The sequence below is a fragment of the Pantherophis guttatus genome, chromosome 16 (genome assembly GCF_059756535.1).
Source record: "Pantherophis guttatus breed Tessera chromosome 16, ASM5975653v1, whole genome shotgun sequence".
NCBI classification, from domain to species: Eukaryota; Metazoa; Chordata; class Lepidosauria; order Squamata; family Colubridae; genus Pantherophis; species Pantherophis guttatus.
This window is the reverse complement of record NC_142078.1, coordinates 3,933,487-3,953,841: the sequence shown is the minus strand read 5'-3', so window position 1 is coordinate 3,953,841 and position 20,355 is coordinate 3,933,487. Positions and strand designations below refer to the sequence as shown.

Sequence of the window (20,355 nt, the reverse complement as noted above, 5' to 3'; positions counted from 1 at the left end):
CCCCCCCAGCTGCCTTGCCAGCCCCTCCACAGATCCCCCCACACACAAACACACACACACACATGGATTCATCTTCTCCTTTCTCATCCCTCCTCCTTTCTGAAGGGCCCCTTTGGAAAACTACAGCAGGACTTCCGGTTTGCTAGCCTTCGGCGGCGGCGGTGCCTTTTGAAGCTCCGCCAGCCCCGCCGCCTGTAGAGCCGCTTCGCGATCGAGAAGCGGCTCGAAAACTTCAAAATCTTGAGGATTGTTGGAGGAGAGATAGCAGGGCACAGGTTGAGCCCCTGTAACCCCCCAGGGAATTGTTTCTGGGGAGGAAACAGGCGCGGCTCCCTCCCAACCTGCTGAGACTCCGGGCGGCGTGGGACGATTCTGCTTCTGCAGAACAAGCCGGCTGCAGTAAACATTCAAAGCGAAAGGAACCAACTTTAACAAGCAGCGGATATACACTTGAACCCTGAAACTTGGAATCGCAAGTATTAGCGCTTTGTTGACTTTTCAATTTAAGAAAAAATGCGAATGAGTGAAAGTGACTTGAAAAAATATGGCGCTCAGCATTAGAGTTAACGAGTCAGCAAGTGTGGATTGGTGAAATTATCTTGCTTTGTTATAAAGTTACCAAGTTGCTACAAAGTTGCTTCGCTTGTAACAAGAGAATAACAGAGAAATTTCTCCTTTTTCAATACTGGATTTTGCTTTACTTTGGTTCTTATTTGATTAAATTGTTGGGACAGATTCAGTCCGGATTCTTATAGCCTGTGTCAGCACAGGTGAACTGAGAACCTAGGGCGTGCAAACTAGCATGAGCAAACTGCAGCTGGCATAGCAAGCTAACAGGATGTAGCTTAAGTAAGCTAGGCGAAGTATTCACATGTGGTCGCGTCTATAGAAATGTGTGGTTAGAGCTTAGCAGGAAATGTACTTTATGTTTTTATGCACATATGTAACCTATCTTCCGATATGTAACCCATCTTCTGCTTACGCAAACAAGTACAATAAAAGAGGACGCTAGGAGCAACTCCTGGCTGACTCGCCCCGAGAGCAATCTGGTGTCAGTCTCCTGATTACTCAAGATTTGGACTCCGTGAGTAGCCCACCAGTTTGGGGCGAAAAGCCACAACTGGTGACCCCGACGTGATTCGGTTCATTCAGGACACGTCGCCTGACGGCCTACTACTCACTCGTCTGGAATAGACCCCTCGTCTGGAATAGACCCCTCGTCTGGAATAGACCCCTCGTGCACAATTAGGTGAGTATGGGACAGAAATTATCTAAAACCCAGGCAGCGCATCTGGAAGAATTAGATATTTTAGTCAGGAAAGCAAATGTGATACAAAAGGCAAATGGAACTACTGCATACCCACTAAAGAAAAAGGATATCCGACTTTTTCTCCATTTCCTTGGTGAGAAATGCCCCGCGTATGCAGAGGAAGGACGATTAGAATTTAATACGTGGCGCCGAATGGGCAATTGGCTACATGAGTCCCCTAGAGTGCCCGCCCACATACTAGGAACCTGGAAAGCCCTTATGGCTATGGTCACCTTATTTTATTGCCCCAAAACAGCCCACATGATAGACCCTTCCGCATACGAAAAATGTATGAAAGAATCAGATGACCAACCTAGGGAAATGGAGAATAATCCTCTACCCCCAGCGTCAGTCTCTCCCACTGCCTCGCCACACCAAACAGTGGCGGCAGTTGAGGTACCTGTTCAATCCGCCCTTTCAGCGGGTCTTCAACAAGCAAGACAGACAGGACAATTGGAAATAGAAGACCATGAGGGCGTTTCTGGTCTTCAGGCATATCCTATTGTCATGATCGATGACCCGCAAAATGCAGGCCAAAAAATAAGAGGACATCAAATGATAGATTATAAAACTGTCAAAAATATGAAAGAGGCAATTACCCTGTACGGAATATCGAGTCATTACGTACAGGCACTCTTAAAATCATTTGCACAAAGTTTTCAAATTATCCCAGAAGATTGGAAAAATCTGGGCAACATGTTGTTAACAAATGCTCAGTATTTGGCATTTGAATCTCACTGGCGCAGAGGGGTGAGAGCCGCCGTGGCCCGGGGCCCCTTACCCGCCGGCGTCACCGCCGACCATCTTTTGGGAGAGGGACCAGTAGCGACGGTGGCTCTCCAAATTCCCTCCCCGGTCGCCATGTACCCGTTTTTAAATGACATTATTCTAACAGCATTCTCTAAACTAGAAGATACAAAAAATGTGATCAGCTCTTTTGCAAGTGTTAAACAAGGGCCTCAGGAGCCTTATTCAGATTTCATCAATAGACTTACTCAAGCTATTGTTAGACAAATAGATAATGAAGCAGCTAGAACAGAATTAACAAAGAAGTTGGCAGTAGAAAATGCCAACGCTGATTGCAGATCTATCCTGAAAAATGTTGTAATAAACCCTGAGGCAAATCTGCCAGAATTTTTAGAAGCCTGCAGAAAAGCAGGCACCACCACATATCAAATGGAGGCATTAGCAGCAGCCCTCCAACAACAAGGAACAAGACCCAAAACAGGAAGTTGTTTTAACTGTGGCAAACCTGGCCATTTCAAGGCAGAGTGCCGTGCCCCGGGGGGAGGAGGCCACCAAGCAAGGGGACAAACAAACCAACCAAAAACGGTTTGTCCAAAGTGCAAAAAGGGATTTCATTGGGCAAAAGATTGTCGCTCCTCCAAATCGGGAAACGAGTAGTGGGGCATTCAGCTAGCCCTGCAAAAAAGGCTGAAGTAATGGAGGACGAAAACACCAAAAAAATATATTCACATTCTTTCGAAATGGTGGCTTTAGAAACAACTACTTATGTTCTCCCCTCCCATGTATATATAATGCCCATAGGCCCGCGCCTCCAGCTGCACCTGCCTCCAAACCTTCCTGTCCTACTTTTCCCTAATGCAGACCTCGCAGAGCGAGGAATTATGGCTTCTCCTTTTCTTCGCTCCTCTCAAACTCTGCACGATCTCTCTTTAACTATCACTGTAAATAGTCCTACTTCCATTAAAGAGGGAGAGGTAGTTGCTACCTTGATCTTACTAACGGACGCCTTTCCGCAGGACATTTGTGCTTTGGATCTGCCTTTGGCTCGCGCTCGTCCTACTGCTTCATTTTTCCTTAATAACCGACAGTTTTCTGGCCTTTTAGACACAGGGGCTGATGTATCCGTTATAAAACAAGAGGAATGGCCAAAAGAGTGGCCTACTCAATCTGCCCCTTCTGTACGAGGAGTGGGAGGGGCGCAAGTCGCTAGAGCCAGCTCTGAATGGATTGAAATCACATCTCCTTCATCAACAATTATCGCTTATATAAAGCCAATTATATTACCTTTGCATATAAACCTGTGGGGAAGGGACCTTATGTCCCAGTTACAGGCTAAATTAATATTGGAATAAGCAAATGGCTAAGGAATTCATACTAAAACTGTCCCTGACCTCAAACACCCCCGTTTGGGTGGATCAGTGGCCTTTGACAAAAGAAAAACTAACTCTTTTAAAGTCTCTCATTGACGACCAATTAAAAGCTGGTCATATTGAGCCATCGACCAGCCCATATAACACCCCAGTCTTTATCATTAAAAAACGGAGCGGTAAGCCCCGCTTTCTTCATGACCTACGGGTCATCAACACTATTTTAAAACCTATGGGGGCACTACAATGTGGCACCCCAAACCCAAACTTGATCCCCTCTGATTTTGATCTGATGATCATTGATCTAAAAGACTGCTTCTTTTCTATACCCCTACATCCAGACGATAGGGAGCTTTTTGCCTTTACAGTACCTGAGCTTAATAACTCCCAACCCTCTTGTCGTTATCAATGGAAAGTGCTGCCCCAAGGTATGCTAAATAGCCCTACTATGTGTCAACACTATGTTTCACAGGTGTTGCTCCCCTACCGTAAAAAATATCCTACTTTCTTTATTTATCACTATATGGATGACATATTGGTGGCCGCCCCCGCCCCTAAAGGGACGGTATTGGCATCTCTCCCATGCCTTCAACGCATCCTGGCCACTGGAGGGTTGTATATAGCCCCAGAAAAGGTACAGAGCACCCCGCCATTCATGTACTTGGGACACAAGATGCTGGCTTCGCATGCTCCCCCTGCGTCGCCAAAGATCTTTCTCCCAAATCCCGTCACACTCATTCAGCTCCAGCAATACTTAGGGTCCATCAACTGGATTCGACCATACTCAGGATTAACAACCTCTCAATTAGGCCCTCTTTTTTCGGCTTTAACCCAAGGAAAGCACCCTTCGGATCCCATCTCTTTAACGTAATCTCAATTAGACACCCTTGATCTTATCAGTGAAGCCCTAGGTCGACGATGGGTGGATCGAATTCAATCAAATTGTCCTTTTGTTTTAGTCATAATTAATACAGAAGGGTTGCCTACAGGACTCTTGGGGCAGGTGACAGACCCTTCATTGAAAATTGTAGAATGGCTTCACCTCCCCCATACGCCTAGAAATTCTATTACTCCCCGATTGGCTTCTTATTCCCAGTTGATTGTTAAAGGACGCTCTCGAAGCAAGGCCTTAATAGGCCTCGACATTTCAAAAATTTTTCTTCCAATGCCTTTGACTACCTGGGAGGCCGCCTTTCAGACATCGGACCTGTTGCAGGCGGCCTTGGTGGAATGGCCGGGCACTCTTTCCTGCCACCCCCCCTCCGATCCCCGTATTCAGTTTCTGAAAACTATTCCTTTTAAATGGAACTCCCCCTGCCAACTCCTTCCCATTCCTCAGGCAATTACAGTCTTTGCCGATGGGAGCAGGACATATGGGGCCTGTGCTTGGCAGAAGGACGGCCAATGGAAAACTAAAATCACCCCCCTCAAAAATCCGCCCAGCGTGCTGAGTTATACGCTACCCTCTTAGCTTTTGACCAATTCCCCACTGAGTCCTTCAATTTGATTGTCGACAGCCTCTATGTCTGCCAAATTGTGTCTCACATATTCGATGCATATTTATCCCCCTCAATTGAATCCTCTCTGCTGTCTCTGTTTTTGTCTTTACAAACCTTGATTATGGCTCGCCAGCACCCTTTTTATGTTTCCCACATCCGCAGTCACCAGCCGTTTCCTGGCTTCATACAGGAAGGTAACACTGTGGCTGATGCAGCTGCCGCCACAGCGAAAGCTGATGTATTTTCAGTCCTTGATAACAAACCGTCCCCTTGGGACAGCCACGCATATTTCCATCAAAACAAAAAAGCATTAATTAAGCAATTTGGAATCATGGCCGTGGAAGCAACTGCAATAATTAACCAGTGTCCTGCTTGTAGCAAACAAGCCAAGTCCATCCCTATGGGAGTAAATCCCCGTGGTCTAGAGGTTTGCCAAATTTGGCAAATGGATGTCACCCAGTACTCCCCTTTTTCACCCTGGAAATATTTGCATGTATCAGTGGACACATACTCAGGCTTCCTTATGGCCACTCCCCAGAGAGGGGAGACAACCAAACATGTCATCAATCATTGTATTCGGACTTTTGCATCGCTGGGACGCCCAAAAGAATTGAAAACTGACAATGGCCCTGCATACACCAGCTCTGCCTTTGCAGATTTTTGTACACGATGGGGAATTACTCACAAATTTGGAATTCCCTATAATAGTCAGGGCCAGGGGATAGTGGAAAGGGCTAATCAGACCTTGAAAAACGCCCTGGAACGATTTGACCTAGGGAAAGGACCCCCTAGCCTCCCAGCAGTGCAAGACAAGTTAAACTTGGCTTTGTATACCCTAAACTTTTTGAATGAGACGGGACAACCACCTACGACGGCAGCTCAACGTCATTTCTCTTCACCCCCCTCTCCTAAAGCTGCAAAACCACAAGTCTACTATCGATGTCCCCCAGAACCCGACTGGAAAGGACTGGCTGATTTAATAACCTGGGGTAGAGGATATGCTGCAGTCCAGTTGAAGGATAAAGTCCTGTGGGTCCCGGGAAGGTGTGTGCGACCATACCACATGACCTCCACGCCACCACCTTCGTCCCCCGCTTGAGACAACCGCCGTGTCAGATGTGCTGGTTTTGCCCTTGCCCTTGCGATTCCTGCTGCTGTTCCCATTGTATTGATTGTGTTCTGTGTATTGATTGTGACCTTATTTGTGACATAGTTGTTATTGAACAATTACTTGAGGAATACATCTATACCAATTCCTCTGGCCAACAGGTCACTACCCTAACGGCAACTCCTACTGTAATTACAGCCCTTAGTCAACCACCTCTTACGTATTCCTATCATTGGTCTTAACATGACACCTGTTCCAGGGTTCGTTTTATCAGTCCTTTTGATTTATGCCCATGGTTTCTGGATGCATGCCCTCCCAAAACCAAACCCCTGTTCTTCCTGTATCTCCATTACCCGCACTGACGCTAGGGAGGGTCGTACCCTCCTTTATAAGAATAGATATCACTGCAAGGGTGAGGTTACAACAAATTGTCTATTTCAAAATATTACATACTCTTCTTGTACAGAAAATAGTAAGGCTACTTGTTATGACCCTCAACAGCCAGCGGTTTATCATCTATTGGAAGCACGAAAGGGCAATACGAATGGAGAATTTATTACAAACACTCGCTTGGTGTCTAAAAATTCCCCTGCCTCCCTCGTATTTGATGCATGCCGATTCGCTCAATGGCCTACACAGTGTGGGACCCTAAATTGGCAGAGATACTATATACACCAAGATAAATACATTTGTCCCCAAAAATGGCCTCGCCAATATAAGGGAAAGAACGAGTGCAACGCTCCGGATGAACGGTATTGCCCTTATTGGAGTTGTATTGCTTGGGCAACCTGGCAGACTGTCAGCAAACAATCATCAGCTGTTTTGAAAATCGTCCCGGTTAAATCTGACTGTTCAAAGGGGTCTTGTAATCTCCTCAATTTCACGATCTTCAATCCGGAACATTTCATCTCCCAATGGGGCCCGCAATTTGGTATTCGAATCTGCGGTTCTGGTAAGGACCCAGGAACTCTCATCTACTTTCGTCTACTCACCATGTCAGAAACTGGCCATGATCTTCAGCAGTACTTCTTCCGGGACTTCTGGGAAGAAACAAAAACCCCTGTGGACATCCCGCCTGTTGCTGTCAACACCTTTCAAACCCTCATGGAAACTATAGCAGAGGTTTTAAATGTTACCAATTGTTACATATGTGGCGGCACCAATATGGGAGAACAATGGCCATGGTTGCCGTCTGAATGGAATATGTCTATCCCTTTTAATCTTACTGCCTTTAATGTTACTTCCCCTCTCAAACCCCCATACAGCAGATGGCCTTTGAAAAGTGCCCTAGTTGCTGAATGGTGTTTGCAAAGAGAAAATAATTCCTCTCCCTCCCTGGGCCACACGGTGTGTCAGTCGACTCTACGACTGAATGCCACAGGCTCTCAGGTCTGGCCCGCTAACGCTATGCCTCCTAACGCCTCCCATTGGATTCCCCTGTGGAACCAATGGCTAAACTATGGTTTTCCAGATCCCCGAATAGCCCCTGCAGGCCTATACTGGATCTGTGGAAAAACAGCTTATTCCGTTCTGGACCCTTATTGGAGCGGGTCTTGTACATTGGGTACTATAAGACCCTCCTTCTTTATGCTCCCTCTTGATAGTGGCCAGTTCCTTGCCCATACCGTGTACAATAGAAAGAAACGATCCTTATACGAGATCGGGTATGATGTCTCACAAATCAAAATTGGAAACTGGAAAGATGATGAATGGCCCCCTGAGCGTATCATCCACTATTATGACCCCGCCTCATGGGCTGCGGATGGAACATATGGCTACCGTACCCCCATTTATATGCTAAATAGAATTATCAGGCTACAAGCGGTGTTAGAACTTATCACTAACGAAACTGCTAGGGCCTTCCGCCAGATTGGAAAAACACAAAGGCAACTAAGAAATGCCGTCTTCCAGAATCGTCTAGCATTAGACTATCTCCTTTTAGCTGAAGGAGGGGTGTGTGGGAAATTCAATCTCTCAAATTGTTGTCTAGAGATCGATGACAGTCACAAAGTGTTGACTGAGGTAGCAGACAAAATTACCAAATTAGCCCATGTCCCTGTTCAAACTTGGACTGGCATCCTGGATACTGGGGGGTTTCTGGGTGGCCTTTTTCGCAATTGGAAACAAGCCGCGCTAATGCTAGGAGTCATCTTGCTGGGATTACTTATGCTACCCTGCCTAATACCCTTGCTCAGGTCCCTGATACAGAGTATAGTGGATAGCACTATCTCAAAAAACAATGCGTTGCTACTGGAACACAAGGAGCAAAGAACATCCCTACTGGGGTGTGACAGTGCCGAACCCCCGGACGAGGGCGACGCTGTCTCTCTTGCTGCCTCTGTAAGCACGGAAAAACACATCTGTATGGCCTTTCCTTCGGACGAAGAAGAGGAAGAGTCATCCGTGCCTTAAAAATAAAAACAGAGGAGATGTTGGGACAGATTCAGTCCGGATTCTTATAGCCTGGGTCAGCACAGGTGAACTGAGAACCTAGGGCGTGCAAACTAGCATGAGCAAACTGCAGCTGGCATAGCAAGCTAACAGGATGTAGCATAAGTAAGCTAGGCGAAGTATTCACATGTGGTCGCGTCTATAGAAATGTGTGGTTAGAGCTTAGCAGGAAATGTACTTTATGTTTTTATGCACATATGTAACCTATCTTCCGATATGTAACCCATCTTCTGCTTACGCAAACAAGTACAATAAAAGAGGATGCTAGGAGCAACTCCTGGCTGACTCGCCCCGAGAGCAATCTGGTGTCAGTCTCCTGATTACTCAAGATTTGGACTCCGTGAGTAGCCCACCAGTTTGGGGCGAAAAGCCACATTAAATCTGGGGGACTTTTTCAGAAGTCTTTGTGGAGGTGGGAGAGGAAGAAGAACTTCCCTTTTTAGTAAAATCAGCCTACGTGGCAGGATGGCCTCAAAGAAGCAGGAAGCGAAGGCAACAGGAGGTGGATCTCCCACACATAAAGCACAGCCTCCCCCAGCACAACAGATACAGACTCAGAAAAAAGATTTTGATGTGGGAGATTTAAAAGAATTTATTTCTAAAATTTTGGATGATAAATTTCAAAAATCTCAACAGGAGATAGATGATAAACTTCAAAAATCACATCAGGAATTTATGCAGGAAATTAATGAAGTTAAAGATATGGTGAAACAGAACCAAAACAAGGTGTCCAAAAAAATATCAGAAGTGGCGTCTGGCCTGGCAGATTTTATTGGGAAAGTTGATTCTAAAGTTGAAGAACTTAAATCAGAAGTTAATGTTAAGATGAAAGACAATGATTATAAAATTACTGATGTTGACAATAAAATGCAAAGAGTTGAAAATGAGATTGTGATGGTACAATTCAGGGCAATGGAGTTTGCCATACGGCTTCGAGGAATTCGAGAAGAGGAAAGACAGGATTTGAGACAAGTTTGTTCTGAGGCCCTGGCCAAGATTCTACAAGTTAATCCTGATGTAGTTTTTCACAAAATAGATAAAATTTACAGAGTGAATTCTTGGGTGGCCAGACAAAGACAATTGCCCAGAGATGTGGTCATATATTTTACAGATAGAGAAATAAGAAACGACATCCTGCAAAAATCCTTTTACACTTCTGTGCAAGTGGGGGGCTCACGAATTGGAATTTATAAAGAATTACCTCCTAAAATGCTGAAAGCTAGAAAAGAATTTGGCTTTCTTGTTAAGGAATTGCAAAATTTACAGATACCATTTCGGTGGGACGCCCCAGTTGGTATAATTTTCAGATACAAGGGAGAAAGATATCGCTTGAATACCGTGGAGAAGGCAGAGCACTTTTACACTACTATTCTTAAGGAAAGAACACCATCTCCATGTACATCTACAGTTTTGGAGATTAAGGAGAGTGAAGAGAAGCAACCTCAATGAGAACTGCAAGAACAGTCTAAGCAGGAATTAGAGGAAATGCAAGGCGCAGAAGGAGGTTTTCTGGATGAGCCTTTGCTGGAATCTTCTCCAATCTTGGACCCGGTTCGGATGATTGAAGTTAAGGATCAACGTATAACTCGAGCACAATCTAAGTTACTTAAACAAAAGCAACAACAACAACAGGAAAGACAAGACAAGAAGGCAGTTAAGAGTACTGCACAAGAGACTGGAGCCATGGGGGGAGCGAGATCGAAGCTTTCGGATGATCTTCAATTATTCTGCTCTTTGCTCCAGAAAGATGAAGATGACGTTTAAGGGTTTATCTTGGAACGTTAACGGGTTGAATTCAGCACAGAAAAGGAAGAAATTATTTACATATTTGAAACAATTTAATAATGATATAATTTGTTTACAAGAAACGCATATCACAACTCAAGATTAAAAATATTTGACAAACTCCAAACTAGGAACACATTTTATATCTTCAACTTCGCAAAAAAAGAATGGTGTGGTTATTTATGTAAATAAAAAGTTAACAGCTAAAGTTATAGAAGCAGATGAAGATGGTAGGTTTGTAGCAATTGAATTGCTTACAGCAAATGGCCAAATTCTTCTGATTGGAATTTATGCTCCCAATCAACAACAGGACCATTTCTATAAGATGTTACATACTAAAATACTGCAATGGGACTACAGATCTATTTTAATTATGGGAGATTGGAATGGAGTAATTGATTCTAAATTAGACAAAAAGAGTTTGGCAAAGTCTAGGATCAGATTACCACAGACCTTTTTTGACATGAAAGAAGATATGGAACTAAAAGATGTTTGGAGAATACATAATCCAAAAGAATTGGACTACACTTTTTTTTCTGACAGACACAGATCCTTCTCTAGGATTGACTTCATTTTGTTGTCAGATGACTTACTTGTCAAGACAAAAAGAACAAAGATTTTTCCAAGAACTTTGACTGACCATAGCCCAGTATGGATAGAAATTGAGATGGATAAGGTTGAGAGACGTTCTTGGAGATTAAATGAGAACTTGTTTAGATACGAAAAAAATACAACAGAACTTAAAAAGCATTTGAAAGAATTATTTGAAATAAATTTGAATAAAGGTACCCCAATTGAAATTGTGTGGGACGCAAGTAAAGCTTATATGAGAGGGGTACTTATCTACATGAACTCTAAACATAGACTGTTTCGACAAAAGAAAAGATCTGAATTGGAAATAGAAATAAAGAATAAAGAACAGTTACTTATAAAAATCCAACAGATGAAAGAATACGCAGTGCTATAAAACTTTTGAAAGACCAATTTCAAATGCTTATGGCGGAACAAGTCGCAACAAACTTACAATATGCGAAGCATAATACATTCTGTAATGCTAATAAACCGGGCAGATGGTTGGCTTACACATTGAGGAAAAAACAAAGTATACGGACTATTGATAGTATTGATATTGGAGGGAAAGAAATCTTTCAACAAAAATTAATTAAAGAAGCTTTTGTGGACTATTATACCAAACTATATGCCAAAGAGGAGGTGCAGAATGGACTTATAGAAAAATATTTAAACGATAAAAGAGTTACAAAAATTACTGATCAACAAAAGGAAAGAATGAATTATCCTATAACAGAGGAGGAGATAATAGTAGCAATTAAACAGTTAAAAACAGCCAAAGCTCCTGGCACGGATGGTTTGACCGCAGTGTATTACAAAACTTTGCAAGCTGAAATGGTGGGACAACTCAGAGATTTATTTTGCAATATTCAACAAGGGGGCAAAATACCCCCATCATGGACAACAGCTTATATATCTTTGATACCAAAAGAACAAGTCGGTCCTAAAAAACCAGAGAACTATAGACCAATATCTCTTTTGAATACAGATTATAAAATCTATGCGAAAGTACTAGCCAACAGGTTGATGCCAGTAATCCAAAAGGTGATTCATGATGATCAAGCGGGATTTATCGAGGGCAGACACATGAAGGATAATGTAAGGCAAGTAATAGATTTATTGGAATATCTTGAGAAGAATAAACAGATTCCTGCAGTGCTGGTCTTTTTGGATGCAGAGAAGGCCTTTGATAGAGTGGATTGGAATTTTCTACTAAAGACTTTAAAAAAGATGGATTTTGGGGATCAATTTATACAGGCGATTTCAGCAATTTACCAAGAGCAAAAGGCACAGATCATTATTAATGGAAGTTTGACAACAGTGCTTAAAATTGAAAAAGGAACAAGACAGGGATGTCCGTTGTCCCCACTTTTATTTATTCTAACACTAGAAGTCTTGCTAAATACAATACGGGACTCTAATATCTTGAAAGGTATAATGATTAGGCAAGAGGATTACAGAATAAAGGCATTTGCAGATGATCTGGTTGTTACCCTATCACAACCAATGGAATCAATAATCTTGATGAAGGACATTATACAAGACTATGGTAAAGTTTCAGGTTTTAGACTGAATCCAAAAAAGACTAAAATGATAGCTAAAAACATGACACAAGATCGTAAACATGAGCTTGAAAGGAGGGCAGGTTTCGAGACTGTACCTAAGGTAAAATATCTAGGAGTTCAGGTTGCAGAATCAAACATGAAATTGTTTCAAAATAACTATGAGGTGTTGTGGCGAGAGGAGCAGAAAGACATGGAGACTTGGAAAAAACTGCAGCTGTCTCTACTTGGAAGAATAGCAGCAGTTAAGATGAACATTTTGCCAATATTTCTTTTTTTGTTTCAAATGATTCCGGTGCTTAAAAGTGATAAACAATTGAAAGTCTGGCAAACTGGACTCAATAAGTTTGTCTGGAACGAGAAAAAGCCGAGAGTGAAATTGAAAATTATGCAAGATGTTCCAGAAAGAGGAGGTCTTAAACTTCCAAACCTACAGTTATATTATGATGCAGCAGCTTTAACTTTAACAAGTGATTGGTTTGGAAGTAAAAAGGCTGGAATATTGAATGTAGAAAGTTTTGATCTTGAATTTGGATGGCATGCTTACTTATTTTATGATGACAAAGTTGATAAAGTATTTAAAAGTCATATACTTAGAGACTCGTTGATGAGAGTTTGGAAGAAGCACCGACTCAAATGGGATTATAAAATACCGCTATGGCTGGATCTTGGTCATAGTTTGTGGAATACAAATATAATGTCACTCGGGGGGGTTTTATACAAAGAGGTTCTTTTTACAGATGCGGGCAGATGGCAGCTGAAGACATTGCAGACACTGTTGGACGAAGGGATTAATTTAACTTGGCTACAATATAATCAATTACAATTGAGATGGAAAGAGGACCAAAAAACTGGTATTATGTTGCACAAAGAAGAATTGGTTAGACATATAAAAGAGAAAGGTCCAATGCATATCAAAAGGCTTTATAATGTTTTGCTAGAAAGGGATTCAGAAACCGAATTAGTTAAAGATTGTATGATTAAGTGGGCACAAAATTTTGAAGAACCAGTGATGTTGGAAACATGGGAAAAAATTTGGGTTCAGAATGTTAAATTTACACAGTCGCAGAACCTGAGGGAAAATTTCTATAAAATGTTTTATAGATGGCATTTAGATCCCAAAAAGTTGTCATGTATGTACCCTAATGTTCAGCCAAAATGTTGGAGATGTGAATGTTTGGATGCTACGTATTATCATGTTTGGTGGACCTGTAGGAAAGTTAAGGCTTTTTGGATAAAAATTTGGTGGGTCATGCAGAATGTTTTGAAGAAAAAAATTCAATTCTCTCCACAACTGTTTTTATTGGGTATAGTTAAGGGTTTTACATTGGGTGAAACAAAATTGATATTGTATATGATAATAGCAGCAAGATTGTTGATAGGTAAATATTGGAAAAATGAAGCTTTGCCCACTATTGAGGAATGGACTTTGAAGATGGCCAGTTTTGCAGAGATGGCAAAGATTTCAGCATACTTAAAAGATTGCTCACAAGAGACTTATGAATGGGAATGGAAAAGATGGATAGAATATGTTCAGAACAAATATCAAACTAGAAAGTATCAAATAGCTTTTATTTGAAAATAATGTTTTAGAAATATTTTAATGTAATGAGGTAAAAAGAAAAATTATACAGGGGAGGGAGGGGTTCAAGTTTACACATAAGTGTCATATTAAGGGGTTTTTTTTGTGTGTGTGGTTTTTTTTACGAGTTATGAGTATATTATAGGGAAGTCTGGGGGGAGGGGAGGGTTAGGGAGGTTGGGAAGTTTGGGGGGGGTGGGGGGGAAAAAAGGGGTGAAAATGTAATTGTAAAACTTTTGCAATAAAAAAAAAGGAAAACTACAGCAGAGGGGGAAATCCCCTCCAATACTGACCCCTGCATATTTGGATTTTTCAACTTTTTTTGAGCCCTTGGATGCTCCAGTTGACACACACATATATTTTCCTCCTACACCCCCTCCCCCTTTGGAGGGGGCTCCTGCTGCTGCTGCTGCCCAGGCCAGTGTGCCCTGCGATGTAGCCCTCCACCCACGGACTGGCACCTTTTAAATGACTAACTTAAAATGACATATTAGCCCTTTTAACATGGCAGTCTATACCTTTTTTTTAAAGGTTAAGAATGCTTGTTTTTTCCTTCTTGACGAAGGCTCTTTATTTGGTATGTGAGAACTTGCTTTTTCAGCAACTACACAACAGAGTATTCCGAGTGTCTCTAAATACATCTGCAACTTTCAGGAAAGACACAAACCCAGCTGGGAAAGACTGACACAAAAATTGGTCACGTGTGGAATTTGATCCAGAATCAATGTTTTCTGTTTGCGCTTCACAAGCACTCAATATATTTTATGGTTTCATCATTTCTTTACTGACTTCTATGAGGAAATTCACTAGCAGGAACCATTGGCAGGAGGTTCTCCTCCTTAGCTCCTCTTTAACTGGAGATGGTCTCCTTTTCTTTATTTATTATTGCGATTTATATGCCGCCTTTCTCCCTGGGGATTCAAGGCGGCTTACAAAATGACAAATTCCAATACAAATCACAATGAAATAAAATTAAAATCAGCAACCCTATTAAAACAGTTTAAAATTATGACAGTGTACCCCCAAACGGATCAGTTGAGTTGACGGAAGAGCCACGTCTTCAGCTCGCGATGGAAGGAAAGAAGGTCGGAGGCTGTCCTGAGCTCAGTGGGCAATCCATTCCAGAGGGTCGGGGCTCCCACAGAGAACGCCCTCCTGGCGGCCGTCAGCCGACATTGTTTGGCCGACGGCACTGTGAGGAAGCTGACTGTGAGAGCGCACAGGACGATGGGAGAGCGGCTGGAGGTGGTTCTTAATTACCCCGGGCCTAAGCCATGAAGGGCTTTATAGGTAAGCACCAGCACCTTGAAATGTATCCGGAGCGCCACCGGCAGGCAGTGCAACTCACGCAGGAGAGGTGTTACACGGGAGTATCTAGACGCCCCGTAACTAAGAGCCTTGGTAGTACAGGGGTTTAAGGCACCCTGTTATTAAGCTTATTAAGACCAGCTGCCTGCAATTACTGCAGGGTTTGAATCTCGCCAAGACTCAAGGTTGACTCAGCCTTCCATCCTTTCTAAGGTAGGTGAAATGAGGACCCAGTTTGTGGGGGCTGACTTTGTATAAAATATACAAAAGGATGAAGGCTATTGCTGAGCACATTGTAAGCCGCCCTGAGTCTTCGGAGAAGGGCGGCATATAAATCAAAAAAATTTTTTTAAAAAAAACTACCCGCGCGGCTGCGTTCTGGACTAGCTGGAGCCTCCGGACACATCCCAAGGGCAGCCCCATGTAGAGGGTGTTACAGTGGTCCAACCTAGGGGTGACGAGGGCATGAGTGACCGTGGCGAGGGCATTCCGGTCTGCATGAATTCTAAATTCTTACATCCAGGATCAAGAATTTTCCTGCATCAAAAAGAGGCCATGTAGTTGCTATTTAAAAACAGACGAGTGAGTCACACATAGCGAGTTTATGTATTTATTTGGATCCTGCCTTTATTATTTTTACCAATAAGGCGGAGAAGACATGTAGCAAAATGAAGGGAAATATTTGGAGCTGAGGGTTGAACTGAGGGGTCTTTGGAGCTCTCTGAGCCCCCCTCCCTTCTAGCCATGAGGAAGGAAGCTACTTTGGGCAATGAAACGTCTGCAAGAAGAGAAGCCTTGAGGAGTCCCTCCCCCCATCCAGCACAGCTTCCTCCTCTCTTCCCCCAACAACAACCCTGTGAGGTGGGCTGGACTGAAAAGGGAGCTGTCCAACCATTGAACTCAGGGTCTCTTCTTTCTCCCCTCCCAGCCTTCATCCCTGGCTCCCCTTCAGAGGTTGCTATGAGGTCGCAGCCCCAGAAGAGCCCCCGACCTCCCCCTCCCTCAATACAGAGCGGGTGGGGGGGAAGAGCGGACCCCAAAGTTCAAGGGAAGTCCCCCTTCACCTCCGTGTAGGACCATAACAACAGTCGGCACCGCGCAGGCGCCCTCTGGCTGATTGAAGGAAGGCGGACGCCGATTGGTCGCTCTGGAGAGGGCGGCGATTGGGGTGGTCCCTTGAAAGGAAGAGGCGGAACTTCTGGCGAAAAAGGAATGAAGCCTCCACTTCCGTAAATAAAACGGGCAACGAGGGAACTGCCTGAATCGACGACAGAGAAGCCAGGATGATGCAGGTTTGGCGCAGGGGATGCTGGGAGTTGAAGTCCGGGAGGGTCTCTCCGGAGAAGGCAGGCCCGGGAGCCTGAGGCCTAGTCTTGAGGGCGGGGAGGGAGACGGGAGGCTGGGAGGGAGTCCGTGTCCACGGCCCGTGAGAGGCTGGGGGTCTTGGGCCGGGGCCTCCCCTGCGTGGAAAGGGACGCAGCCGTGACCCTCTTCTCTTTTTCCCCTGCAGGAGGACGGAGGATGGCGGCAGATCCAGGAAAGAGGCACCGGCCGAGAGAATGAGGAGGAGAGCGGGCCCCGCGGAGCAGACCTGCGCGGCTTCCCTGGGAGACAGCGGGGAAAAGCCGGGGGGCTCCGGGCTGCAGGAGGGAGGAGCCCACGGGAAGTCCGGGAAAGGGGGCTGCCTGGAGGGCGATGCAGGGAGGAGGAAATGGGCGGAGACCCTGAGACGGGCCTGGAGGGCGGAGGCTCCTCCCGAAGACCCCGAAAGCCCCGAAGGATCCAGGAGGGAGGAAAGGAACATCAGTGCCCGGAATGTCAAAAATCCTTCAAAAGGAACGACCATCTTGAAAGTCATTTAAGGATCCACACAGGAGAAAAACCTCATAAATGCTTTGAGTGTGGAAAGAGCTTCAGTCAGAGCAGCAGCGTTTATAGGCACCAAAGGATCCATTGCGGAGGGAAACCGAAGAAATGCCTTGAGGGCGGAGGCTCCTTCGGAAGACCCCAAAAGCCCCTAAAGATCCAGGAGGAAGCAAAGGAATATCGATGCCCGGAATGTCAAAAATCCTTCAAAAGAAACAGAGATTTTCAAAAACATTTAAGGATCCACACAGGAGAAAAACCTCATAAATGCTTTGAGTGTGGAAAGAACTTCAGTCAGAGAGGAGATCTTATGCAACATCTAAGGATCCACACAGGAGAGAAACCTGGAGTGTGGAAAGAACTTTCATCATACCAGCAGCCATTATAGACATCAAGGGATCCATTGGAAGAAATGCCTGGAGATGGGAGGGTCCTTCGGAAGACCCGGAAAGCCCTGAAGGATCCAGGAGGGAGGAAAGAAACATCAGTGCCCACAATGTGAAAAATCCTTCAAAAAAACCGACCATCTTAAAAGTCATTTAAAGATCCACCCAGGAGAAAAACCTCATAAGTGCCTGGAGTGTGGAAAGAACTTTGGTCATACTAGTGGCCTTTATAGACATCAAAGGATCCTTTGGGGAGAGAAGCTGAATGAATGCCTCGAGGGCAGAGGATCCCTAGGAAGACCAGGGAGTTCACAAAGGGTCCAGGAGGAAGGAGAGAAATATCAGTGCCCGGAATGTAAAAAATCCTTCAAAAGAAATTACCACCTTCAAAGGCATCTAAGGAGAAAAATCATTCAAATGCCTGGACTGAGGGAAAAGTATCAGTTGAAAGAAGGACCATTTTTCCCATCAAGGAATCGAACACGGGGAAAATCATATAAATGCCTTGAGTGTGGAAAGAGCTTTACTGATGGGGAACTCCTTCATCGACATCAATGGATTCACATGGGGGGAAATGCTAAATATGCCTGGATGTGGAAGGACCTTCAGTCAATATATGTCTGAGTAATTCAGTTGAATAAGTTGTTTAGTCAAGTGTGATTAGACATACAAGGAATTTGCTTCCCATGCAGAACCTCTCAGTGTACATGCAAAGCAACAGAATAATGATAACAGAATAACAGCAGTGGAAGGGATCTTGTAGGCTTTCTAATCCAACCTCCTGTTAAAGGAGGAGACCCTATAACATTCCAGACAATTGGCTGTTCACTCTTTCCTGCCCCCCATTTATTGTTTTTATATCAAAAGTTTCCTTTCTATACTGAACACTCTGTTGTCTAGGTAAAGGTTCCCCTCGCACATATGTGCTAGTTGTTCCCGACTCTAGGGGGGGTGCTCATCTCCGTTTCAAAGCCAAAGAGCCAGCACTGTCCGAAGATATTTCTATGGTCATGTGGCTGGCATGACTCAACGCCAAAGCCGCATGGAACGCTGTTACCTTCCCACCAAAGGTGGTCCCTATTTTTCTACTTGCATTTTTACGTGCTTTCGAAGTGCTAGGTAGGCAGAAACTGGGACAAGTCACGGGAGCTCACCCTGTTTCACGGCACTAGGGATCCGAACTGCTGAACTGCCGACCTTTCAATCGACAATCTCAGCATCATAGCCACTGAGCCACCGCGTCCCTTTGCTGTTTAATAATGTACTTTTATACAAAAGTATGAAAATCATCACAATCGTAATCATGTTGATATACAAACATATAGTAGATAATATCAATCATTATGGTAAAAAGAAATATCTTCCATATTGACATCAATTGGATAACCCTCAAAATATTTACTAATCTACTTTAAATCTTTCTCATATAATCCACATTTTCTCATGTTTCCACCATCTAACCTGTTTTCCTCGACTGACCAAATAACTCCCATGTCATAGAATATTCAGAGTCTTCTTTTTAATTTTAAACGTGAATCTATCCATTTCTGCAGATTCCAGTATTTTTTTAAATTATATTCTCATCTGTGGGGGTTTCTTCAGTTTTCCAGTATTTTCCAGTATATACAATCCTTGCTGCTGTTCAAATAAGTAGAATTAGATCTGTATTACCTTTCTTGAAATTTCGTGGTAGCATGCCCAACAAGAATATCTCAGGTTGTAGGTCGATGTGTTGTTTTATCATAGCTTCCAGCCATGCATGGATTTTATTGCAAACGTTTTTTCCTCAGGGACATGTCCACCAGATATGATAATATGAAACGGGTATTTCAATATTTAACAGATTTATCTTTGTAAATATTCGCTATTTTTGCAGGTGAAAACTGGCATCTATATAACATTTTATAAAGATTTTCTTTATATGCTGTTAACATTGTAAGATTGTAGTTTCTATCCCATAATTTCTGCCATTTATCTAATTCTATTGTATGGCCAAAATTCTTAGCCCAAGGTATCATTGTGTCTTTTACTTGTTCTTTTTCCAATTTAATACTTAATAATTCTATATCCTTTTAGTTTGAACCAAGTGGCTGTTCAGTCTATTGTCAAAAACATCTAGTAATGAAGCAGCCACCACTTCTGAAGGCAAGCTGTTCCACTGGTTAATTCTCATCTATTGGAACAGTGCTATCATGTCACCCCTCGTCCTCCTTATCTCCAGACTAGCCATATCCGGTTCCCCCAACCCTTCTTCATGTGCTTTAGTCTCCAGGCCCTTAATCAGCCTAGTTGCTCCTCTTTGCACTTTTTCCAAAGTCTCAACAACTTTTCGCAATGTGGTGACCAACCTTGAATGTAGTATTGAGGTGTGGCCTTACTAAGGTCTTATAAAGTGGTGCTAAGGCTTCAGGTGATGTTGCTTCTGTGCCTCTGTTTGTACAATCAAGGATTCCCCCAGCAAGAACCACCCTTGAGAAAAGGCCGAGAGCAGAGAAGGAGACGACTGAGGCAAAGTCTAAGGAAGGAAGTTAATTCACAGCAAGTTAAACGGAGTGTGTGATCCTGTTGCCTCAAATTGGAAGCTTCATCGCTCCCTGAAGTGGCGCTGGAAATTTTGGTCAGGCTCCTCGAGAGATAAGAGCTTGCAGGGGGCCGATCTGGCATCCGCAATGGAGAGCAAAATCCGGCTGCCCCCCCGAACCAGACACTGTTTATCGCTCTGAGTCCGAAGCGGCAGGAAACAAGGGCTGCCTTGCGCCACAAATATACCAAGGCAGAATCCTGATGTCGCACTTAGAGCAGAGAGAAGCCGCTG

General features: G+C 43.7%; 1 protein-coding gene across 1 annotated transcript in view; it reads left to right on the top strand.

The window, feature by feature from the left end:
• The window catches only part of LOC148111777 (uncharacterized), a 38,604-nt gene extending 18,650 nt beyond the window's left edge, over positions 1-19,954 (top strand). Inside the window, exon 4 of the mRNA XM_087879865.1 lies at positions 16,799-19,954. Coding sequence (XP_087735991.1) covers positions 16,799-17,542 — 744 coding nt within the window. The 3' untranslated portion in view covers positions 17,543-19,954. The remainder of the gene's footprint in view (positions 1-16,798) is intronic.
• The last annotated feature ends 401 nt before the right edge of the window (positions 19,955-20,355 follow it).